Raw genomic sequence first — 27,026 nt, forward strand, 5'->3', positions numbered from 1 at the left:
TGTATATACATATGTATGTATATATACAGACATACATATGCATATGTATGTACACACACATTCAAATAGAGCCAGTGCTTTAAAGCCAGTACTTCAGATACCAACATTTCAATCTTAATGTCAAGCAATTCTGCATTTGTGAGAGAAGCTTAAAGATAACTAATTAACCTGTCTGATGGTGTTTTTCTAATACAGATGCATGACTGTTCTTTCCTTAAGCCACACCCTTACAAAACGATAGGTTAGTGGTACATTGTGTGTGGGAGAGTGGAGCAGCAAGAGTGACATCGAGAACTCTGGAGGAAGCAATGAAAACATTATCACTACAGTCTTATAAATATCTGTCCTCCCACCCTTGAATGATGCAAGGATCTCAACACTTACCTTTCAGACGTTAGCAGCAAAGGTAGACATTCACAGGCTGTGGTTGCTTTCCTGCACGAGTGAATTAAGCAGTGCACGGGGATGTCTATGAGCACTGAAGCACAGGCTAGCGCTGAAATGATGTTAATAGTCCTGCACATGCTTTTAGCTTATGCTAACTTGGACTTTCCTCCTGCTATTATTCATGGGCACAGTCTGGTAATTAGGAGTGTTGCAGAGACTTTTCCTAACAGGCAGTTTGCAAGCAGCCACACTGTTTTGAAGGATAAGAGAGTTTACTAGGATAGACGCACCTTTCCATATCTGTTGTTTGCAGTGCTTAGAAACATTTCTGGATACATTTAAATAACTAGTTTTGAGAAAGCATATAAGTATCACAGTAGAGTACAATGAATAAAACTTTCACAACGAATTCCAAGTGTAAATTGGTGCCATGCCAGGTACTGCATATCCCCTGGTATGGGATCTGCGAGATGTGTGAAAATTATACCATTAATCTCAATGCAGTGGTGACTTTGAATTAGTCATCCCATTTATATTCTGCTAGCAAATAAGGATCAGCAAAAGAGGAGGTAATACTTTTTCTGAAATGCTTGCAGACTGGAAAGGCTAAAGGCAGGCAGAACTAGTAAGAGAAAGGGACAGAATGCAAAGCAAATAGCCATGTTGGATATCTCAGTGCTGATTCCTGTAACATACAGCTAATCCATAAACCCAATTTTGTCTGTCTTTGGGTATTTTTTAGATTGCAAGTCTTAAGGAGACCCTGATCAGGAATTCTTTATTCCTTTCTAAAATAAGCTTAGACATTTCAAAAAATCTGCCATATTCTGCAAATTAATGGAGGGGTTTTAAGTGTTCAGTCTTAATCCAGTTCTGCCTTGATTATAAGCAATGTTAAGCTCCTGTTGCTTTTCAGTCAGAGCAGGGCTATGCCAGAGTTGATCACTTCTGATCCCTCCACACCCACCACAAAAATATTAATAAATTGGACCTAATTTATGAGAAAGGTATAATTGTTCTATCTGTAATCATGGATAAAATACAGTCTGTTTCATATGTTAGAATTTGATGTAGACTTTTCTGGTTGAAAGGCCTAGTGAACACAAGGGACTTGTAAATAAATATAATTAATTTGTTGTGCAAAAAACCCCACAGGGTTCTTACAGACTTTGACAATCTGGATTAAGACTTAGGAGTAGGATTATACCTATCATTTTACCATACTGTTGAAATTAAAGTTTTTAATCAAGGCATTATAGAAGTTGGTCGAAAGATTCCTATTGAGTTTAATGGGCATTTAATTCAAGCTTCTGAAGCTTAAGTATTAATTACTAGATATATTTGGTAAACAGCAACTTAAAGACAGTTCATAACATCATCTTTTTGTTTTGGAACATAGAAAGTCTAAACTGATTATTTCCTTGTTCTTAGCAGGTCCTATTTAATCCATTGCTATGAAATTGCTGATTTTGAATTGTTTATGACCAGTGTTTTTCGATTAAAAACTGTGATGTATAAATAATCTAGAGAAACTCAGCATGCATTCATGAGTATCTATGCAGAGGAAATATGCACGTTGAAGCAGAATTTCCCCAATTGGTTTGCCTTCAGGCAGAAATAATATATATTCAGATTTTAAAAAAGAATGTTAATATTGCAAAATGAAGTACTAAAAACGTTTAAAAAGGCAAAAGTTAAAATTGCTTAGGAAATTTCTTGTGGTTTTGTGTGTGCGCATTTTGCAACTTTTAATTACATAAACATGTACTGTCTTTTGCCAGGAGATTCCAAAGTATAGCCAGAATAAAATTCACTTGTGGGATGGATGGCCCACTTGCACCTTTTACATCAATAGAACTTTATATTGTTATCTGTGTTGCAAGTCTGCCAAGCCCACTTAAATAGCAAATCCTCATTGTGCTGTATAATGTAGAAATGAAAAGTGCTGCTTCACAATCTGGTTGCAAAATTAGAAAGAGCTGGTAAATAAAAGAAACCAGTGGGATGACATTTGTGAAGAGGGATAAATTTCTTCCTTACTACCTGTGGAGTGCAGAACTGTCACTGGTTACAATATTGCTGCATTTGAACTATCTGACCTGCCTATTTAATGTTGTTATGTTTCCACCATAAGGTGTATAGCCAGTATCTAGAGGTCTCCATATTGTCGTATTCACAAGCGCAGGTCTAACACTGGAAGAAAGCAACCTAAAATGGATCCCATTTCTCTCTTCAGGAACAAAAGCAACTCAAATTACCAGCTAATAGCTATTCAAGGCCTTTCTGGTTTCATCTATCCTTATGTCTGTGTTTAAAGATTCCTTTTTGTAAGCAACTTCTTTTGCTTTAAAATGATACCCAGATAAGTTTGTGATTTTTGATAAAAGGTTAGCCTCATAATTTCCTTTATCTTTATTTTTATAATGGGATTTTTCATAGCGTGGATCAAAAAGAGAAAAGAGATTTAGAGATATAAATGCCTGTGTAAGTTTTTTCGTAGGAAGCTTGAGTGCTAGTAAAAATATGGCAGTGGTCTAAAGGAGAGTTGCAGTTCTAGAGATTTAGAGGCTATATATCCTTTGAGGCAGGAACCACCATTTTGTTCTGTGTTTATACAATACCATTTCCTGTATGCTTCTATGACACTTGTACTTGGCAAGGTTCAGTGTGTGCTGTGATAAATTGAAAGCTATATGTGAACATGCTGCTGACTGGCCAGTGCTTAGTTGCTGGCTGGCCAAGCAGTGTGCTGCCCTCTAGAATATGTACAGCATTCTGCCTGTCTTTCTGTCTGGAATTTGGATCAATGTCTATCCTCAAGCTAATGTTCTAAAAAGTGGTAAGAACTTATTGTCCTACGGACTTCTTACCACTTCTTACCAAATTTGGTTGAAGATCACTCCAAATCTAGTTGGAGGACAGGATGATCACATAGGCTGGTTTCCTTTGGAGACTAACCTAAAAATGTCTTTTTATACTGCTCGTTGTTTGGAGAGAACCCGTAGCGTGTTTCATTTGATTATTTTAATTTTTCTTTATATAACAGGCCATATCCAGTAGTAACCAAATATTGTTGACTTATCATGATATCCCCCCCTCGCCTGAGGTTGCATATCCCAGATTGCTAACTTTTAAGATTTATTCCTAGTTGTGATTATTTATTCCAAACAACTTTTTCAGAAAAAAGGAGTGTAGGACTAGTTCAGACCTGAAAACTTGCTCACGTGTCTCCAAATACTGTATCTTTGGCTACATATACCTGTTGCTAAATTTTATCTTTAAGTTCATGTAGAGACATATACTTAGAAAGAGCCTCCGCTTCAGGAAACATTAGAGACAGAAAGAAGCCTTTCCTTAATGGGACATGGAATTCTGCATGTCCAGTTTGACCATTTAAAACACTTCTAGTCATTGATTTTCATCATATCAACTGAAGCTAACTCTTCTTGGTTATTCTGCACTTACATTATTTCACAAAGCAGTTATATTATTTTTTTCTGGTTGCTTAAGAACTGAATACATAAGTTAGCTGGGAAAAACTTGATTGTAGAGCATAATCTAAAAAGTTTAAGCAGCAAATTGCTGGGCGATAAAGTCTTCAGATATGATGCTTTTCTCTGTCAGTCAGTGGCAGACAGAAGCGGCCATAAATCCAGATAGATTCTTGGGGAGGACAGATTTAAAAGGTTTATTAAATAATTGAGCTCATCCTCATGCAAATGCAGAATGTCGTTCCCTGATAAATGACATCTGATTATTACAGGGTTGTTACTGGTATTGAGCTAGCAGGTACTGTATTGAATTGCTGTTATAGAAATTAGGTATGTTTTCAGTTCAAATTAGTATACTCTTAAGAAAGTCTGAAAGAAGCTTCTGAACATACAACATGAAAGCAAAAAGGACCTGTTGAGTTCATAAATATTCTTCATATAAGTATTTTTTATTCTTATTTTTAAAAAGGTGTTGGTAGGCAATGAAGATGTTTTGAATAAGAGAACTCGGGGATAATTCTGTAGGGTTCTAATTTTCACTTCTGAAAATAAATACTGTGAAATCGAAAAACTTTCTTCATGCTTTTCCTTCAGTTCATTTAAATCAAAGTTTAGTATTAAGCACAGGGAAGTAATAATATTCTTTACACTAGGAAAAAGTAAGCAGGTTTGCCAAAAGCCTCCTTAATCCTGTCACTGCCACTTTCCTAGCCTAGTTCTTCAAATGGAGACTTTCAGTTCTGATATAACACCTGGGGACAGGTCTGTATTCTTATGTGGTAATGAGAAGCGCTTCAAAATATTCACAGCAGTGCAATAGTGCTAATCCTAAACTTCGTAATTTGCGTTTTCCTTAAAAGTTTTGACATATGCAAAAAAAAAAAATCTTAAATTAGTTTCTGTTCTTACATATTTGGTGATTGTAAAGTTCGTTTTCAAGTACATCATAAAATTACTGGAAAAGTATTGCTGCTGTTTACATTGAACTACGAAAGATGTCGTACCAGAAATATTTTAGAAAAAACATTTTATGTACACTTGAATATAATGTGTAGCACTCAAGTGAATTGTTTATATATGCACTTCTGTAAGAATCATATTTTCTTGATGTTTTTGGTATCAAATGTTGCTCTGTTTGCTTTATGTGCATGTTCATAAGACTATGACATTTAATGAAGAGATCTTTTTAAAGTATTGATAGCCATGAGTAAATTACACTATGTTTGATCTGTGTTAAAGATTCAAAGTCCAAGGTCTTTGAATAGAACTTAGAATAAAAATGTAATTAGGTTACATCCCTAAAGTCTGATATATCTTTAAACAAGACTGCAAATGAAACTTTATTAAAACTTCAAATGAATTATTTCTTTGCTTTTTTTAAATTCTTTTTCCCTCTCTTCTTTCATGTCTATTACTGACATTGCTGCTTGCATTTTACCTGTCTTTTCCAGGGTATTTTAATTATTTACTGCTTAATGAGTAGTACTGAGATGAAGCTTCATTCAGAGCTGCCCGCTCACTAACAGATTTTTTTGCTTCAAAGCTTTGCAGGGTCTTGGACTACTGCAGCTGAACCAGCAGTTGTCATCATAAACTTTCCTGGAGGCAGTGTTTCCTTTTAGTAATTGGTAAAAGAGGCACTGTTTCCAGAGGTGCCTTCTCAGTGGGACTGAGAGCTGATGGGGTTGCATGTCCCCAGCCATTATCAATAATCTGTAGAAGTCATAGGTAAAACAAACATTATGAAGCTATTAATAAAAATATACCTTACTCTTCAGAGGATCATAGGATAATTCAAGTTGGAAGGGACCTCAGCAGGTCATTAGTTCAACCTGCTGCTCAAAGCATCCTTCTGGAGTAGATTATCTGTACAACAGAACAGCTCCAGTGCTGGAGTGTTGCATCCGATGTTAAATTTATTATTGAAAGCTGTGAAAAGTAAGGGGAATGGGGTAGAATCTGAATAAAATGTAATCACTACAAAAAAATTATTTAAACTGAGGCAAGCATTTGACATGAGTTAGCAAAAAAGTAATTTAGTGGAACTAATCTGCTTCAGTGTCACTTTCTGTATTTAAAAGATAATGATCATATTACTCTTTGAGATTAAATAGTAATAGGACTTGTTTTCTTTTGGTTCTATTGAGCTAAAAAAACCCTCAAGCCCTGAAAAACAGAACTGCAAAGCGTGTGCCATTCTTCACTATTCATCACTGCATTTTCACCTCCCTCCCCTCTCTGCATTTGGATATCTGCCTATAAACACTGAAATATTTGTGAAACCTGAAGTGTGAGCATCCCACTGAGTGTGGGCCTGCTCTTATTCAGAGCCTGGAGCCTTACATTGTGAGCTTCCTGAATGCATTTTGCATCTTATGTAGCTTTTGCATATAGAACACACTTTGATGCTTTACAAACATGAAAGAAGAAGATTTGAATGTTATAGTGAAGCAAGAATTCCATTCTCTTTAAAATGGCTATGTTGTCATTCAGCTAGTGTTCAACATTGTTTGCAATGTTCTCCTCTAGACTAAAATTGACATATATCAAAAAGTGTTTGTTTATATATGATCAAACAAATCGGAAGAAGGCATCTGACAAATGTCGCTTTCATAAAATAAGTTAACCTAAAAAGATAAAGGAATTTTAATTGTAAACCAAAATTTTCTGTGTTGGTTCATCTGAATATGAATGTAGGACAGATAAATTAGTGGAATTTTCGTATGGGACCTGTTCAGTTGTCAGGTTTTTTTCCTGAAGTTGGGCACTGATCTTGGAAGAGTACATTTTTTTTATTCTAGTTGCATGTGGGCAAAATGCTGCTAAACCAGTTTTTCCAATTACAGTGTTGCAAAGCCTTCAGAGATTCTAGATTCCACCTCAGACCTAAACTTCTGTGAAAATGCCTGAAATATGATCATTTTTTCCACAGTTAAGCCTAAAGCAAAGGGAAAAATCTGTGATATAATGTAATTCAGATAGCAAGTCAGTAATTACAGGCATGTTTCTAACTTTCAGAGTTAAAGGTTACACTTAGTACAAAATCCCTCTTTGATTTATTATTGTCTTTCATGTATGTCCATACGTTATATTTTGTACCACTCTTTGTAAAGTACATGTGAGGTCTGTGTGCATATAGTTTTGGGCAAAATCATGCAATCGACACCAGATTTTCTTTGCAGAGTTACTCTAAGTACTTGCAATTGGTCTAGAGAGCAGCTGTATGTCTCTTAGAGAAAATCTGAGAGATTTTTTGTAGAGCCAGAAGCAACTTAGGAAGACCTGAGGCTAACCCAGAATTTTGAGGGTGCGGTAACTGGAAAAAAGGCAAGAGGAGGATATATGTTCCAGTCTCCCCTACAACAGTGCCTGTTCCTCCTGTACTTACTCTTCATGCTTTCTTGTAAGAAAGAGAAGATTTTTTCACAGCATTTCCTCTTCTGGTAATGTGCTCTTCAGTTATTTACAGGTTTTTTTTCTCTTGCTGGTCCACAGTAAACTATCCCCAAAGCAGAAACTAGTATTATCCCTAGCTTGTGAGGTGTCTCTTAAAGAACCCATTAAGCAACATCTTTTTAGAACAATTTTTAATATCATAATGTGTTGATGATGTGATATAACATACTGTGAACAGTCCTACTGCGGGTGCTACAATATGCACTGCCCTCTAGGTTTGTGTATGTAGATTTTGAGTATTTGAGCTTTAAGGCAAGTAATTTAGGTCCTCAGAGAACAAGACTATATATGATCTAATGCTCACTGGATTCCTATAGTTATGTTTTTCTTTTTGAACAACAGATACTTGCTTAACTAATGTCAGCAGAAATGTTATATCATTCTTTAAACTGCAATACCAAGGATTAGCCTAGCAGTTCTTGATGCAGACAAGGGAGCATAAAATAACATCTTTTTGCACTGCAGTCTCAGTCCACCAATGCCATACCTCAGGTTGTGTGATGCTCAACTTTCCTTTTATCTCCTTCCTTCTCCTTTATGTCCTCGAGCCTTCTATTTCTCAGGCATGCTTTCAGTTGACCTTGAGCAGCTTAGACTCTAGGGAGAGATCTACTGGTGTATTGTCAAATTGGGGAGATTGTCAGAATACCCCATGATGAGCCAGCACGTTCATTACAATATTCTTATGAACTGTCTATGTCATTTTGCTAAAACTCCCTGTGGAATCTTTCTGAAAAATATTATCAGTTCCTGTATAGAAAATGAAAATAACTTTTTATCCTTTATCTTAAAAATACTCACCTTGATTGCTGTCTGATGATTTGTTGTGTTTTAGAGGAATCTTGTAGAGTATGGAACCACAAAATTTTACCTTAAATCTCTTCCACAATTTTTGTCTTGCTTTTGCCAATGGCACATAAACTCAGGTTCTTGCATCTGAGATCAGTCACAGTGACTTCTGTACAATTCATTTTACCTCAGGAGTCCAGGGTGGTTCAACTATTTACTGAATGAGAGCCTTGTTTTATTCTTGTGAGCTTTTTGTTCCGCCTCCCAACACATTTCTGTTAAAGACTTACAACAACCTCTGTAGATAGTGGCTCACATTGGAAGCTGTGACAGATTCTTAACTATTTCAGCATGAACAGTGCTACCATAATTACTGTAACTGAACACAAGAAACTAAAAATAATACAAGTAGTTCAAGCAGTTAAACTGAAATGTAAGCCTATATCTTTTAAAATAGTAATAACATTTTTCTTTTTTTGCTACCATTAACTGTTGCTTCAAGCAGATTTTATGTCCATGTTGTACAGTGAAATAGCTGATTACAAAAGATGTCCTAGTTCTAGGTTAAAATATGCTATAATATGCATAAAGCTTTATTGTTCCTTTAGGTGGTTGTTTTAAGCTAAAGTGGAATATTTTCTAAAGTCCTCAACAACTGTTTACAGTTTAAAATTAAATTTACTTTCTGCTTATACTAGTGCTGCTGAAGAAACATACCTAACAAACCTGTCACTTTTTTGTGCAATTGTTTCTGTGGCATTATTTTCATTGGTAAATATACGAGCTGAAAAAGAAATCATTAGGTGCTCTCAGTATTGCTGAGGTATGGAGCTAGAACAGGTCAGTCACTGCATTTTGCAGATTGTGACATTTTAAATTACCTGTACCCCACTGGAAGCAGTCTGTGGACCTAATTAACATCTCACCGAATTAATGTCAGGACCATATATAGAGAATTCTAGATAGTTTTGCACTGCCTTTATTTATTAAATACCACATTATTCAAATTTGCTATCTTTAATTTCAGTATTGAAAACTTCAGATTTGTGTGCTGTTTTCTTAAGTGGGAGTAACTTCTTTTTTTTTTTTTCCTTCAAGTAATCAATGCACTGCTGAATGAGTTCATTTTAATGCACTCAATCATGCCTCTAATGTTTGTAGCTTACGGGCGCAAGCATCAGTAATGCAGGAATGTTATATGGCTTTAGTTTGGGCCATTTCATAAAATATTCATGGAATCAAAAATGTGCATCAAAATAGCGGCTGGGAGAATTACATTTATGTGCCTGCTTTTATGGCAGCTTCACATTTAAACCCATTTGTGTTAATATCTAGTCAATCTTTCTACTTAAAAAAAAAAAAAAAGCAAAATAGTAGTCTCCATATATACCCCTTTTGGTTTGATATCTATTTTGAAGTATAACAAATGTATACTTTTGGAGTGGATTTTAGGAAGGGGAATTACAAAGGAAGTTTTAGATAATGTAAAAACGTTTCTCTTCAGTATTTACAAAATTACATTGAGTTCTTTTGCTTGAATGAATAGATTTATTTTTTTGACTTCTAAGCAACTCAGTGAAAACGGTAGTACAAATCTTTGTGCATACATATGTAGTTGCTATGAAAATAAGAGTAATTTCTAAAATTTGATACTGTTAGTGGCAGAGTAATATCTTATATAATTGTTTAAAACTTATTCTTTACTCCCCAAATTATATTGTGCCAATGTTTACCCTCCATATTTAAGATTAAACTATTGCTGATAGGGTTTCTTTTGTTATGCCCTGAGCTACATTAAACTATAACATTTTAGTAGTGGTAGTATATATGTTGTAAGAGTTACGTTTCTGTTTTTTGATTCCTTTTATAAACAGAGAAGAGATATCAGATTCTCAAACTCCATTTAGTATATGCTGAGCTAATTTCTGCATGGCAGTGGGAAAAGAAATATGCAGTTGCTGTTAATGTTGCCAACTGAAAATATCTATACTGCTTTGTGTAACATTTTGCAAATAGATTTTTTCAAATATGGATTTCCTAGAAACACCTTCTGGATTTTCTCTTTGAATTCCTAGAGATATAAAAGATACACTTCTAAAAACTATTCCAAGTTATTTTCCTACTCATTGTTTTTAATCTCATTTTGCTTGCTTTTTTTTTTTTGTTTGCTTCTCTTCTTTCAGTTGATAATAAAAGTCATTTAAAACTCTGCCTTGTCACTGCTCAGGTGAGATAAAAATACTCTTACTCTCAGATATGTTATGTAATTGGCTTATTACTTTCTTTTGATGTTTTTCAAGATTTTCAGACAGCATCTACCTATGTCTGCACCTAACAGTTGCAGTAGTTCAGTGTTTAAAAATTGGAATGCACTGGCCAGATCAATTCCAACTGAACTGACTCATGACAGTGAATAAACTTGCCACCCCACTGAAAACATTATTTTTACACAACATTTGAGGTTCACATAAACATTATGGATTCAAGAAAGAGGCTGATATGTCATTTGCCAATGAGAACAAGGGATTTCAGATTATTTTGACAGAGGAAAGAATTCCAAATTCTAAAATGTTTTTCTTTCCATGAGTTTGAGAGGTCTCCATATAGCTAGTATTACTTGAAAGAGTCTTCAGTAAGCAAATTCCAGCCATGTAAGGGCTTTCAGGTCAGGAATTCCATCTCTTCTTTGTTTAGGAAACTAACATGTATTTTATTTTTTTGCTCAGCATCTTCTTTTTGGTATTTCTGTGGGCAGATTGTATTACTTTTTTACTTCATAATCTTTCTTGGTAGTTCAGTGAAGCCAAATGTAATTTAGTTCCATTTGAATACTACCAAAAAGGTTACATTGCTTTTGTATTTTGAAGCTTGATGTAAATGGTTTGTTTCTAAAGAGGTTTCACTGAGATCTGGCAAAAAGGATGTCAGGTCACAGCTCTTATGGTTAGGCCAACTCTTAAGAAGAATGGGGTACATGAAATATATGAGTTCGATTTCTAGTCTGACAGAAACTCTCAAGGGGATACTGCAAGTGAGGAAGCATGGGTAAGAATTACCATACTTGATAGTTCTAACAATCTAAACAATAGTTCTGAAGGTTGCATGTATTATTTACCTAAATTATGTGTCCCATTAAAAGATTATGTTAGAGAGTCTTAGGAGTGTTCAGCTTCAAATTACGTATCCAGGTAATAGTATTAATTTGCTTGCTGCTTCCCATTCTTACTAGAAGTTTTTGAGTTACACATGAATCAAAATCTCTTATTCTAAAGAATCCATTACACACGTAGTGAAACTAGATCACTTAAATGTATGGCACTATCCTTTCAAAAGGACAATCAGTTGATTAATAAACTTTGGGGAGAATTCCAAGGAGGAGTCTGTATGTACTTATGAGTATCCAAGTGGATAAAATGCTAGATCTAGCTATTAACATTAAATTTCAACTCAACTTTCCATCGTTTCTCACAAAGCCAACACCAGCTTCTTCAATTAATATCTCAAATCTGCATTTGGCAACTTGGATAACTGGAATGCTGTTGACTTCTGAGTTGGACTTGCCCTAAGAAGTTAGCTGGACTGGATAGGCAGAAACCCAAATTCAAATTGGAAGCCAATTTAAAATGGACAAAAGTTTTCATCTGGGTTTAGCAAGTCTACATCTCTATTTCCTGTTGCATGTACTGTCAGTGAATTTGTAAACAGCTTGTACTGGCCATGATAATTTCACTTTGTATTTCAGTTTGTCCAGTCTGATGTCAAGTATGTGATATTTTGGAAACAATGTACAGATCTTTTCCTGTCTGTTTACAGGATGTGATAGCTACTCTGGCATAAGACTTTTGCAGTGTTTTGGGCCATTTCTCCGATACCTGTCTCTAGCTAGAGTGGAACTGAATAAAGCTTGCTGTCTCCCCTTTCACCTGGCACTTCACCCTTCAGCACTTTTTGTTGTGTCCTCTGGGACTCTTAAATGAATCATAGGCTGTAGAGCCTTAAAATGGTTTGTCTGTGAAACTCATTTAATTAGTTGCTTCTTTGAAAGAGAAGTTTCTTGTGCTTGTCAATTTTAGTTGAACTCATTTTAACCATCAGAGAAGCTTAATATGAAAATAAATTTAATTCTAATACTGATAAGAGTTATGTTTTATAATGCAAAGTTGAAAGCATGGTTATAAAAGGGTAACATATGCAAAAGACAAATCTAAATTAAGTTAATAAGAGGAATCTGTCATAGCTGTTCTGCTGCCTCTAGGTTGGCTGGAGGCCTGGGGAACTAGCCTCGTTTTCTCTCAGAATGCTTAAAGAAGGTCCTTTTCCAAGCTTCTCTCCCTTCCTTTCCTACACTTGGGAAACAACTTTTCTCCTTCCTGGTTCTTTTTGCAATTTGAATGCAGCACTGTAAAAATGGTCTGCAAAACAGTAATCGTTCCTTATAAATTGTGTTTCAGAAAAGGTGTAAACTGCAAACACATCTAAGCAAACTTAGTTTATGGTTTGTTTCAGCCTTTAATAGCAGTTGATACATTGATGATCTATGGGACGGACAAGATTCCTCCATCACACACACACATACACAAACTTATGAAGGAAGGGTCACATTCACAGTTCTCCCTGCTATAGAACATTCTTTGCAAAATAAGGTACTCTGACCAGAATGCCTTTTTTTTTTTTTTTTTTTTTGTATGTGAATGTTCTTGTCTTACCTGCTTCCCTGCAGCTTTTCTGTACCTATTAAGTATACGGAAAAGCTTTTCTGTTCTTTCAAGGGGCTTTGAATTTCCATTGTCCAGAAAGTGTGGAAATCTCCTAGATTGCATGTATACATGGAGATAAATCTAGCTGAAGGTAGAGGGGAAGGAGGAACTACGTGCATGTTAAAATGAATTGAACTTTATCTTCAGACTTTCCTTTGCCTTAAAGATGTTTGAGTAACTTACATTTGAAGACCTTAAAGTGTATTACTTCAGGCTCAATAATTAATCTATTAGTGGTTAATGCTCTTCCAGTAAATTTACTACATAAACTCACCAGAGTTGTCCTAGTAATAACAGTTGAAGAAATTACTTTGCATAATAATTCTTTTTTCATCAATTAATTTATTTGAATAATTCTTTTATCATCAATTAATTTATTTGAATAAACACTTTTTTTTCCCCCACAGTTTTTATATCTCTATTCTCTACATTTCAAATCTTTCAGCACAGGTTTTCATTATGGAAAAGGAAACTTGAGGAACAGTTTGAATTGTGATTATTTGTGCATAGATGTGATTTTGAAATATGAGATCCACAAAAGCTATATTAATGAATCTATAATGTATTTTCTAGAAAATTCTGACTTTGCATCCTTGGGATCACACACCCCCAACATTGTGAATCTATAAAGGAAAGCTAATTTAACATATGATAAGTTTAAATTACAGCGTTAATGGTAATCGTGAGATTTGGCAGTATTTTCCAGTGATCTGTAAGTTATATGTTGAAGATTCTTGAAAAATCTGTGAAATGATTGGCTGCAACTTAATTTCTAATGAGAAACGATTATAGACTAATAACTTCTAAAAAATTTTGTTGATTACACTGATTCTAATTATGAATGACACTTTTCAGGTCATGTCATGAAAGCTGCTGAGCATTATGAAGCATTTTATCAGCTAACAGAGGGCTCAACATGGAAGGATGAGACAGGCCATACTTACAATTCACTGGCGTGTGAGCATCTCTGGAGAATTTATACATTACTAGCAGACAAAATGCTAGAAAATAAAGAATACCGACAGGCCATCAAAACGCTAACCAAAGCTTTGAAAATGGCAAAAGAAGGTAGGTGAAAAGCAACACTCTTACATTCCTTTATTTGATGTGCATGCCATGATTTTCCCAAGAAATTGTCAAGTGTTTGACTGGGTGATTATTTCCTATGAAATTCAAAGACATTCTCTTCTGTGGCCTGAACAGTCCCAGCTCCCTCAGCCTCTCCTCCTAGGACAGGTGCTCCCAGTCCCTTCGTCATCTTTGCAGCCTTTCCCTGGACTCACTCCACTGTTGCGTCTCTCTCTTGTACTGGGGAGCCCAGAGTGGGACACAGCACCCCTGGGGTGACCTCACCAGTGCTGAGTAGAGGCAAAGGATCACCTCCCTCGACCTGCACGCAACGCTGTGCCTAATGCAGCCCAGGGTCCCATTGGTTGCCTTTGCCATGAGTGTGTATTGCTGTCTCATGGCCAACTTGTTGTCCACCAGGAAACCCAGGTCCTTCTCTGCCAAGCTCCTTCCCATCCGGTCAGCCCACAGCCTGGGCTGGTGCCCGGGGTTATGCGTCCCCAGGTGCAGGACTTTGCATTCTCCTTTCCCGAACCTCATGCGACTGTCATCGGCCCATTTCTCCAGCCTGCTGAGGTCCCTCTGAATGGCAGCATAACCACCTACCAGGTGGATCAACCATTCCTCCTCGGTTTTGTATTGCCTGCAAACACGCTGAGGGTACGCTTGGTCACACCATCCAGGTCATTAATGAAGATATTAATCAGTATTGGTGCCAGTATTGATCCCTGAGTATACCACTAGTGACTGGCCTCCCACTGGACTTCATGCTGCTGCTTACAACCCTTTGAAGGCCTGCAGCTCAGCTAGTTTTCAGTCGACCTCACTGTCTATTTAGCTAAGCCATACTTTACCAGCTTGTGTATGAAGATGTTATGGAAGGCAGTGTCAGAAGCCTTGCTAGAATTGAGAGAAGCAACATCCACTGCTTTCCCTTCATCCACCAAGCCAGTTGTCTTATCCTAGAAGGCTATCAGGTTGGTGAAGCATGATTTCCCTGTCATAACTCCATGCTGACTACTGAGTGCCACCTTGTTCTAGATAATGGCTGTATGAAGCTTTGTCTATGTGTGGACAGGTTTAAAATTTGGGGGAAATTAGAATAGCATCTGAATGTTATATATAATGTGAGAAGTTGATCAGCTAGAAATACCATGCTCTGGAGCATTTCTTACACATGAGAGAGAACAGAAAAGTGAAGGCAAATCTTACAAGTTGACTTTATGAAAATACATATAATTTTCCAGATCTTTCAGAAATGTTAATAATGCTTGTTTCTCAAGCATGCTGTTAAATGTTCACTTCTACAGACTTACTTTTCCTAGATGATTATCCTAGATGATTATTGGAGTGCTTCACAGAACTAGGATAGAAGATCTCAAATAATCATCCTTTTCCATGCACAGCAATTCACAAGCCTTTCATGGTATTCCTTAAGGGGCATATTTTGCATATGAATTGCACATACAATTAATATATAATATTAATTCAATATTTATCACCAGATACATTAGTTTTTTAAATTTAATAATGTATGCCCAACATTAATCTGTTAGCCAGTCTTTGAGTAGTAGTTGGGATAGATAGAATAAAACTATCAAAAATGGCAAAAAAACTGAAAATATTTTCCAAATTTTAAAATAAGTTTTGACACAAATAAATATATGACTATACAGGTAGATAGTCTAATGCAGTAATCTATAGAAAAGTATAAAATGTATTCAGTGAAGCCAAGGCAAGTTCTTAAAAAGAAATATCTTTATTAGACCAACAGATACTCCTGGGAAAAATGAACAAGCTTTCAGGCTTCTAAGCCCATGTGAACTTTTCCATTTATTATTTTTAAAAGTGCCAATGAATTATTTCTATTTCAGGTTTTTTATTATATTGTCTTTGATTATATTAATTCTAAAGAACCAAAATTTCTCATCTTGCCTTATCTCATGAAGAATAATATTTTAAAACCCCATTTGAAATCTAAATGCTTTTATGTGGTAATTTTTGGGAAATAAACCAAACAGGATTTTGGGGGCAATAACTCAATTCTTTCCATTCCAAATGTTTAATTTGTGAGGGTATATGATTGTATTTGGCTAATTTTTTCTTTTAAACAAACGACTAAATAACCTATTTTGGTTTTATCTGCAATTTACATTAGTAGATCTGTTTTGTGAGTGTCCTGTTTAGGTCTTTTCTCTTGGGAGTATGTACCCAAGTACTGAGAATGCCAATACAATTAATCAGCTGAAGAAGGACATGTTTACCCAAAACCTTCTCTATCTTTTCCAGCTGCATCTGTTGATCAAATACAAGCTTTTAGCTTTTTCTGCAGCTGTTGTCTATAATACATGCTTAAGTCACAGCTACAGTAAAACTGCTGCTACTAGTATTTACTAGAAGGACTGCTGATGAAGTTTCTCATCAACTCCTTCCTATTGCTAGTGAAAACTGATGGGAATTAAGAGATTGTCAAAATGGATCTGATGCCTTTCCAAAACTTACTTTGACCAGGCAGATGTTCCAGTGCCCTTACTTCAAATCAATCACTTTCCATAGCTTTGAGACATATAGTAAATATCACTATGCACAGTATACTTGCCATTGTTCTCTTTAAATTTAAGCTTTAGAAGTTCCTTTCAGACAAGTTTTCCAGTCGCCATTCCAGAACCATAGCCTCTATCTATGAAACCCATATTTAACAATTTAGTTAAACCCATACTGGCTCTTGCTGCCGTCTGTAATATCCATTCAGTCCTTCTGGACTGTCATCTATGTTTATGTATTTCATGAATTAGGATTACATATTACCCACTTCAGACTCTCAGACTGTTCTTAAGTGAGGAAGGAAATTTTTTATATCCCTAGCAACTTTTCACTTATTATTCCTCTGTGAAACTCTATTGCTGTATCCTTTTGCCTCATTAAGCCTTTTAAGGGATATTGAATACTGGAAAAGACAAGCAGGTTTTTGAGTTACAGGCTTTTCATAATTTTATATAACGTATTAAGTGCTATAGATAGAGCATTGCTATGGCCTCAGCAATTATAACATTCAGAGCGTTCCAGAGCTAGATGTAGGCTTCTGTGTGTTTGGACATAAAGAATTTACTAGCCTGACAATTGTAAGTAAATAATCTCCCTTTTCATTGCAACTATATTTATTTATGCGTTTTACAAAATATCTTGATATGCAGTCATGCTTCAGGTTGATTTTCCACTCTTTATTGTGTTTGAGCGGATGGATATTGAGCAACAGAAATACTGGATTTTTGGCTATTTTAATATAATTTCATCTACAATTTTTTTTATGGATACTCATGTTCTGGAGGGAAATTTTTGAATATAGTGTGATACAGTAAGCATTTATATAATTAATTTATATAAATTTCAGTACTGAATGGATGATTTTCTATTGAGGGAGCAATATAAAAAGACCAGCAGGCAGTGTTTGTTAGATCAGTATTAGTAAAATAAAACCTGACATGGGAAAGTGTGATGCACCTCAGTTAGCAACTGCCTGTGCAGAATTTTCTATGACTACTGCTTGCAAGTATAAATTATCCCTTTTTTTTAGCTATTCCAGCCTACAGTAGCTTGCAAAATAGCCATGAGAATAAGAAATATGAACCTGGTCTACTGATAGTTCTCTCTTGGTGTCTCACTAAGATTCACATTAGTGAAGTGTATGGGTCAACGCATTTTGTGTTTATGTATTAGGATGTACTATACATTTGTAGCTACTTTTATATATGAATATATAGAGAAAGGCTACTATGATTTTTCTAATGTGAAGACACTGAGTATTATTAAACAATTCATGACAGAGGACGTTACAGCATGTTAAATTGATTGTGCTGCATTACTTACTGGAAGATATTTTCTTTGACTTTGTTGAACTTTCTTGTTGAACTTTGTTTAAATCCATAGCCTCTGTTTTTAATTACTGCTCTATATTTTTGGAAAGAGATAAATGGCAAGGGTAAGGAGAAGGAAAAACTTACTACAGTAGTCAAACATCTGTATGTTATTTAAGAACCTGCAAGAACTGTCTGTACTAATGTAATTTGGTTCAGATTATGCTGGTAACTGTAACTTTAATCCTTCCTTTAGGAGGTGATATGAAGATGGAAGGAGAAGCTGTGTATTGCTTAAGTTTAGCATATCATTTTGCTGGAGAACAACAGACAGCATTATCAGTAAGTTTATTTTAAAGTTGCTTTAGCTTTCCCAATGCCTTTCTCTGCCTCCTTGGCATCTTCTTAGGCATTTTGAAGAGTAGAAAAGACTCGGAGAGACTTGGCTCATGGGCCTTTTATAACTGTATCTAGTTCTGTAGACAGGGATCCTTGTGGCTTAAGCAGTTATGGTTCCAATAAATTCCAGAACCGATGGAGTCTAGGTTTCCGTGCTTGGATTTGTAGAAATAATATAAACTGATAATTCAGGTTATATGTGACTAGCTTTCCTTTTCCTGCATTCATACATATATAAAACAGTTTTATTTAGTTAAGTTTTTGTATAAAACACCAGTTTTGCAAACTAGTTTGATACAGCATATTTGTGAGCAACAGTTAAAAATATATCAGTTCGCACGTTGAGCTTTTCAGAATATCAGGAATTTAGAAGAAATATTAATTGCTTTTGGTATGAAAAGTTGTAGTGCTGATGCAATCCTTTCTGTTGATACTTGAGTTCAAGCTCCTCTTCTCATGTTTCCCTTGAGCCTCCCATACATAATAATTCTAAGACAATGAGAATTCTACATGTGGAATTCTAGTCTGGAAGGAGGGTTTCTCTAGTTCATCATAGGTCAGTGTGAGAAGAAAGATAAGCATCAACTTGATTTGTCTGTGCCAGTCATCAGAGAAGTCACAGTCCTCCATGATCATCTTAATGTTGTGTGGAAAATTAATTTATTTGAATATTTTGTCCATGATTGTTGTGATTAATCAGCTGGATATTTACTATTTCTATTTCTGTTTGTTCCTTTAACTGCAGTGACTTGGTATTTTATTAACGAACATGTTTTATAGAGGTCATTCTTTGTGGTTATTTGTTGTGGTGGTTTCTTTTTTTCAGAAATAGACCAACAGAAGTCACAGAGTCAATTCAGCATGGGTTTCAGTATTTCTTGCTTGGCTTCTGCAGTGTAGGAGGGGTTCTGATTTCTGTCCTGAAATATTCTCTTACATGCTTTTAATGATTTACAATACAATTTTTCCAAAAGTTATTGACCATCTTTATACATAATTTCAATGCTGATAGGCCTATCTTCTGTATAAATCTACTGAATGCTGGAAAGCGGGAACCTATTCTCACATCAGTTGCAGTCAAAGTCTGTAGCTGAATGTGAAAGTATTTCAAAATTAAAAACCTACATATAATTTTATAAAATTATATCTAATAGTTGTAACAGCAATGAGAAGAGGATCCTTGGTCTCTTCCAAGAATACAGTATGACAGATTAGACTAGAATTTTTTGTACTGAAGTTTATCTGCTTTTTTTTTTACTGACAAGTGTGCTGGCAGTCTTACCTAATCAACTTTTTCTGTTAAGTTTCTGAGAGTCACAATAAGCTGTTTGAATGATTAAGAGCAGCAAGATAAACAAATGTGCTAAATAAAGAAATCTGCATGCATATTTGATCTCTCCATCACAGGAGAAGTTAATTAATGAACAAGACTGCCCAGTCTCCATGATACACAAAGGATCAAACTACCCTTGAAAGTGTCAAAAATATTAGATGTCCTGGCAATGTTTCCTCTGTATCCATTTTGCTTACATTTTATAGCTACTCCTTTCCCTTCATTGCTCCCCCTATGCCTTCTGCCAAAAAGTCACAGCAATCATTTGGAAGTTCCATTTCTTTTTGTCACGTGCAGAATTATTATTTTTTTAAGGAAGATTCTGAAACCTTGAGTTTTGTAATGCCCTACTATTAATTTAAAATAGATACATAATAGGTTGTGCCTATTGTTTTTAGTCTTGCAAAAACACCTGACAGGTAAGGAAAGCAATGTGTATTTTCGTTAAAAGGGAAAGAAAGTCTCTGTAGTACAAAACATAAATGATACATTATGTTAAGAGTATCAAATGTTATTTTAACAGTAATGAAAATACCAATACTTTTCAGAGTAAATAATATAATATTGTATTATAATATAGTAGCATTTCCTAATATAATGGCATTTCCAATAATATTACATAAGAAACCCATGAAGTACTTTAATTCAGAAAATATGGTGTGTGCTATGAGACTAAGTAAAAGGGATAAAATTTTAGTTCCTTTTGTCCTTAATAGTGATCAATATAGACAGCAGTAAAGTATCAGTGGTTGACAGTACTGTTGAGCACAAGTTGTCTACACTCTCCAATTAGAAATCATTGCTTAAAATTTACCCTTCTGTTCTCAGTTTAATGGTCTCAGTATCCAAGGGGAGCTCAGATGCTTACGGAGATGAAATCATTGCATCCTGTTCCCAGAGGACTACTGGTTATCATTACACATAACATGCAGACAATACTGCTAGGAGCCAGTTTGCCTCATGGTAATATGTAGTTCATCACCAGCTTCTGTAGCATGCTAAAGAGGTCTTGCCACACAGCTTGGGACTATTCTGGTGTAGACTCAGGGGTCTCAGCAGTTATTTTCCTGCTTTGCATCAGTTTTCATCTTCTTTATCCTTTTGTGCTGTGGTCCACCTCAGGCAGTCTCCTTCTAGGGGAATCTGAAAGGAGCAGCTGTTACAGATACCATTTCCTCCAATTGTTGCCACTTGGTTCCTTTTGCTGTTCTGCATGCTGCTCCCTCCCCCAACATGCACACACAGTTGCATGCATATAAACTTGTTTCTCTTTCATTCATGTCTTCTAGCAGAGTGGAGAAGCATATGTTCAAAATATTCATTATCTGATGCAGTAATTAAAGGTTGAAATGATTAAGCTGCAGCCTATTATATAAAAAAAAATATGCAGTCACTTTGTATCAAATGGGCTAGTTTTGTTGGAGAAGGGGTTTGTTTGCTAGGCACTTGGTGTATAATCTAATATAATTTGATTTGGTGCATAATCTGTATAAATTGATTTAATTTTATTTGATATATATGATTGATTTCAGTGGACCTACTCAGATGCAAAAACATAAGTGTGTGCAAGTTTTTAAAAGCCTGAGAACTAATTATGTTCAATAGCAGTGTAGTATGTTCATAATATTTTTCATATCATCTGGTTTATAATCAAGCCTAATGGCTTTTCCACAAAATGTGACACAAAATATTAATAGTTCACATTATATAGATTTTATCTTAAACATTATAGATCTTGTCAGGGAGAGTTCTCCATCTAGGCAAGTTTTAAAGTAAAAGTTACTGTTTACTTGTTTTTCTTCAGACTTGTATAACAAGCTAAGTATTAAGTGAAACACTTCTGTGTCATTAGAAATCTTGCATAAGGTATTGTAATCTAATGCTTGATGTGGGAATTTTTTTTTAAACTGAGCTTTCAAGAATGCTTCAAAGAGTTGGGCATCAAGGGTTTTCTCTCTTTCAATTAGAGTTGCATCCCAAATCGTCAGGAAAATTCCAGTCCTCATCCCTTGTCTGAGCATTTTTTTTTCCGAAGTGTTCCTTTATTTTGGATATTGAATTCTGTGTTTCAGTTATGTTACGTATTTAAATAATAGAAGCAGTGTTCATGAGTACTGAGACTCATGCCAAAATAAATGTGGTAATTTATGACATAATGCTATGTGCATGAATTGTCAGAATTACGATATACAAGCCACAGGCATAAAATTATCAAGAAAATTTATGAACTTACAAAGACATCTTCACATTCAAAATGACCCTATTAAAGTAATCAGAGGTGATTTATGACCATAAAGTTAATTTCTGAAAAAGTCTATGTCAAAACAACTGAAAATTTTGTCTCAACTCATGCAGCTAGAGAGAATAAAAGTAAATGTATCTGGGATGCAGATATTCTGAAGTTAGTATGCACAGTATATTTTATCTAATTATATCTATCATAGCTAATTATATAGATTATGCCCATATGTATGTATGAATTTGGTGAATCAAGGAGGATCTTAGCAATGAAAAGAACTCCAAAAGGTAGATTTAATGTTATCCTCTTTTCTTCCAAACATTGTGAAAACTAGTTGAGAAGAATGAGCATCATTCCTCTGAGATTTGCTTACTACTCTAGTGCTTTGCTAGAAGGCTGAACTTCAAGACACTTTTCTGTCAATGGTGTCTGGATAGACCACTGAGTTAGGTTTAAGCTTTCATTACTGTTACTAAAAAAGAAACACTTAAATGGAGACTCACAAACACATCAAAAGATACTTACTATTCAGTGGAAATTATTTCAAACTTCCTTCTTTTAACCAGCAAGATTGTCCTTTATTAATCTATAAGTGGTATTTAGCCACTAGTAATGAAGCATTTTCAGCTTAGCAAATGGTGTCACATGTATGAAAAAAACATTTTAGCATATCAGTTTAAGAAAAGCTGTCATCATTCCTAGAAGCTTCACTTTTATTGAAGCAATTTTTAAATTGTTCTTAAGACTGTACTCATATAGAAATTTTGTATTTTTCATATCTGAGGAATCAAAAAACAGACAAAGCTCTGAGTCATCTTTGAAGGTAGGCACTTCTGATTGATCTTGACACTGACAATGGATTATGTACAGAGAAAGGTTTTCTTCTTGAAGGTCTAGAATTAGTGAGCCAATTCTGAAACTGATTACATTTTATGTTTCTGAAAGGTACCACTGCTGCTAGGCATTGGTGAAGATAGTACAAACGATATTATGTGAGAACAATTAGTACTGGTAGTGAAATTTGCCCTGACAAAATGTATTGACTCAAATACTGATGGAATTAAGAAATTAGAAATTATTTGTGTTGAGAATCTTAAAGAAGACCTGAAACTTCAGGGAAGACATGAATGTCTGATCATTCAATTAATTTTTTGTTGTTAATTTAGCACTTAGATCTTTCTTTCACTTTAAGAATTAACTTTTTGTTTGAATATGAAAGTTAACAGTATCTGAGTGAAGGAAGGATTTCCTCTGTTGGTTTAATTCAGATAATAATTTTCCTATTTTAGCCAGTTTCTCGAAAACCTGAAAAAAAGCAGGGAAAATGTTCTGAGTAGCCCTGAGATGTAATGGTGCTATTTTCCTTCAGTACTTTTCTCTATACCACACAGATTTGCACCTTGGTGATATGGTGTCCACTACAATTGCCTTGGAACATGATACCATTTTCCTTTTGAGTCTGTGGTTCAAATTGCATTTTGCTTGGTTAATGGCATCAGAATAACTCCCCTCAGTAAACTGGATTTTTGTCAATATAAATGTACCACAAGAATACCCTTTGTAACAAAACACTGTTAAATGCAGTGCTGCTGCAGAATTACAGTCGTCAAGTTATACAAAAATTATAGAGCATGAGAAACAAAAAAATTAAATATATAAAAAATCTATTTCTTTATGACAAGCAAATCAGATTATCAGATATCCATGTTTTCCCATAGCAACAATGAAAATAAATGCACTACTAACTTGTTGATATCAACCTTACTCTTCAAGAGTCTCATGTTCCATAAGACTGGCTACCAAAACACCATAAATGGGTGGACTTTCATCTCATCCATTACAATTTTAAATTTAATCATTCGTATATCCCAAAAGAGCAAGACAACTACAGTGAGCTGCAGATTTGATTGCATGTTCCATTAGAGAAATCTATAGCACCTTTTCAGAATTTTAGGACTATCTGATCACTGTTGTTCTCAGGAATCTGAATATGAGTTGGTGACAAAAAGTTTAAAACCCCAATTTTGGGGGCTGTGCCTGGAGGACATTGTTTTGTTTGCATGTTTGTTTTTAATTCCCAAACAATAAGGAAGTTGCTGGGTTTTTGTATATATTTATAACTTTTATGTAGCCTTACTTGACATATGTATTAAACATCCTGAATTTAGAAGTCATGCCATTTAACATATCAAATGTGGTTTCCCAAACTTCAAACTCTATTTTTTGGTAAGATTCTGACTCAGGATATCTATTACAAAATGACAAGTTTTATTATTACCTTATACACGCATGCACTTGCACACACACACACACACACACTCTGAGTTTGCAAAGGAACTGGAGGGGGCTGCAGTGCAACATTTAATAAGAATATTTACATTCTTCTGCATTAATAATAGCAATAGATATCCTAAGATCAAGAGAATTCTTTGTATGACTGAATCATTTCCATGAAATTGTTGCTAGCTGTTATGTTTGAACTCAAAAGAAGCAAATTGCCCCTTACTGGAGGTTTGCTTAGCTCTAATATGTTGAAACATTGAGGACAAAGCCATAAAAACTCCTTAAACTGCTCTGGAAGGGAATAAAAATATCTTTGCATCTATTTTTCACCAAGGTGTGGAGGGCAGAGCAGTTGGCAATCATGGAGCCTTTGCTCTGGTCCTACCTTTTTGATGTAGCAGATGGGATGGAACAATCTCTGCTACTCTCTGCATATTCTCTGCTAGGTGTGGCCAGTGGAGATGGCTCTTCCTTATGCTTTCCCAGGCAAGGTAGGAGCCAGGTTGTGACCACAGCTATACAGTGTCTCTTTTATGGAACATGTTACAATTAATCCACTTGCCCTGACTGAGGTTTCTAAAACTGAGGTTTCTAAAACTGTCTTCTGTCAGTTAAAAGATGTGACTTAGGCAGACATTTTCTACTTACTGTATTGAAACTTCTTCTAGAGTAGCTAATAAAATATACTTTTCTTTTCTTTTTTTTTTTTAAATAAGTGCTGATATACAAGTTTCCACGCATTTCATACCCACAGGCTAGGAACAAAAAAGACAAAGCAGTACAACTGTATGTTATAGAGGTAATTTACTTTATGGACTTTAGACTATATTGGATTTCTAGCTTAGGTGTGCTAAACCTTGGAACCTGAATGCTGTATATAATTGAGGAAAAGAGATAGTTACAGCATGTCTTAGTTTGTAGCTTATATTATGTGAGAAACAATAGCATGAGAGATCTTAGGAACTGTCAGTAGTATGTCCATTAGTGAAGCTGCACATATTATACCCAGGGTTGCAGCAAATGGCTGAAGAACTGTATAAGAAATTTTCTAATTCTGTTAGATAATATACTTACAGAAGTCAGACTTTTTATGTGTTTTGAGAAATGAAACATTTGTACCCACAGTGTACAAACTCGGGAATTTCAGTACTTAAATGCAAATATATTCATAACCTGGGACGTTTTGTTTTCCTTTGTAGAGTTTAGTTCAAATGAACAGGCTTTAAAAAAATTTCTATAAAGTAAGGCTTTTAAAATTAGATTAGTTTCTCAAATCGGTATAGTTCAAGCTACAGCAATTTACTTCCTAAATACGTGTTTAAATTTCAATTCAGTTATTCCCATTGACTTCAAGGGGACAACTCATATATTCAGGTGTAAGCAAATGTTAACAGCTTTGCTTGATCAGAACCATCGATGGCTAGATTGGAGAATAGCAGGTCTTGATTCAGGCATCAGATCTTAAGGAATTTTAAATTTATCCTTTGATAGATAAATAACCTGAGAAGTCAAAACACTGAAGTGTGCCAGTATAAAACCTAGAGCTTCATTGCTAGAAGCAATTTGTTTTGCTGTTTTGCTTTCAGCTTATGTATTATTTCAGAGCTGATCAAAAGAATTGGTAGCAAAGTGTAAAATAAATTGTACTTCTAAATAAATCGATTTAACATTCCTTGGTGCTTTAAGTGATTTTAGTAATATTAATATTTAAAATATTTCTGTCTGAAATCTTTTTATGACTACATATAGCAATAATGGCCACCATTTCATTCTGCTGTTTTTCATATTAGAATATTACACAGTAAACATTGTTAAAATACTATCTTTTAGCACTGAAATGGATGCAAAAGATTTCAAGTGTCTATTTGCATGTAAATGACTCAAGTTTTATTCAGTCAATAAAAACAGTCTATTAATCCTTTTACTACATTTCTTACATGGGTTAAAACATAAAGAATATGAGGTTTTCAGCTGAATGAGGACTTTTCCTTAACTTCCATATAGGTATACAGAAAAATAATGGTTTTTTTAACTGACTTAAATTTTTTGTATACCTTCCTAGTTTATCTCTGCAGTTTTTTCCATTGTGTTATGCAAATTTAAGGGTTGGTTTGTTTGTTTTTAGCTAGGAAAACTTCGTGCAATTAAAAATATCTGTTCATGGGTGGACTAAAGATACTAATAAGCATGAAGCAGAATATTTATAGGTGCTTTGTCTAAGAAGTAATGGGCATTTAAGCATGCACATGCATATAGTATGATATTAACGTCTTAGGAGGCTACAGCAATCTGACAGCCAGGTACATTCATGTAGACACAACACTGATAAAAGCAGTGCAGACATTTGGATCACAGTACTGCTATACAAAAAAAATTCTGAACAATTCACATTATTGCACTTACCCAAATTTCCAGTCTTGTCCACCCCTTTCTCCTTGTTTCTTTCTCCGCCTCTGCCTTTGTCTTTTATGTACTTGCGGAATCTCATTTTTCCTTTACAAGTCACCTCCATCTGCTTATGTGTCAGAGTGGCCCTCGTGCCACACATCACATTGAGGAATTCTCAAGATGAAGGGCTGTATTCACATCACTACTTCTGTCTCAGCACTGTTTCATGCTTGTCACTGCTCAGCACTCAGCGCCACACTGCCTTGTTTTGTCAATAACCATTTATTTGTTGCTGGAATAGTAGCAACCATTACATCTGACCTCCCTGTTTCATCAATTATGGATAGATTATTGGATGTGAACATCTGCAAAAGCTTGCTGTTGAACTTACCTCCTGGCTGGGATTAGATAAAGTATTAAACTGTTGTTTATTGTCAGGCCAAAACTCTACTGGGAAGCCAGGGAATTCCAAGACTAGCAGACTCCCATCAGCAAGCACCAAAAATTGTTTAGTATTGCCACCGTTTCCCATAAGATCGTAGCCATTTATTATTTACACTTATTACTAGTTGTTATAACATA

General features: G+C 35.1%; 1 protein-coding gene across 1 annotated transcript in view; it reads left to right on the forward strand.

Moving 5' to 3' along the window:
* TTC29 (tetratricopeptide repeat domain 29) overlaps window positions 1-27,026 on the forward strand; it is a 157,890-nt gene that overhangs the window by 36,384 nt on the left and 94,480 nt on the right. The window contains exons 5-6 of the mRNA XM_072863409.1: window positions 13,736-13,948; window positions 18,059-18,144. Of these exons, the coding sequence (XP_072719510.1) occupies window positions 13,736-13,948; window positions 18,059-18,144 (299 nt within the window). The remainder of the gene's footprint in view (window positions 1-13,735; window positions 13,949-18,058; window positions 18,145-27,026) is intronic.

This window comes from Ciconia boyciana, chromosome 5, assembly GCF_034638445.1.
Source record: "Ciconia boyciana chromosome 5, ASM3463844v1, whole genome shotgun sequence".
Classification (NCBI taxonomy): domain Eukaryota; kingdom Metazoa; phylum Chordata; class Aves; order Ciconiiformes; family Ciconiidae; genus Ciconia; species Ciconia boyciana.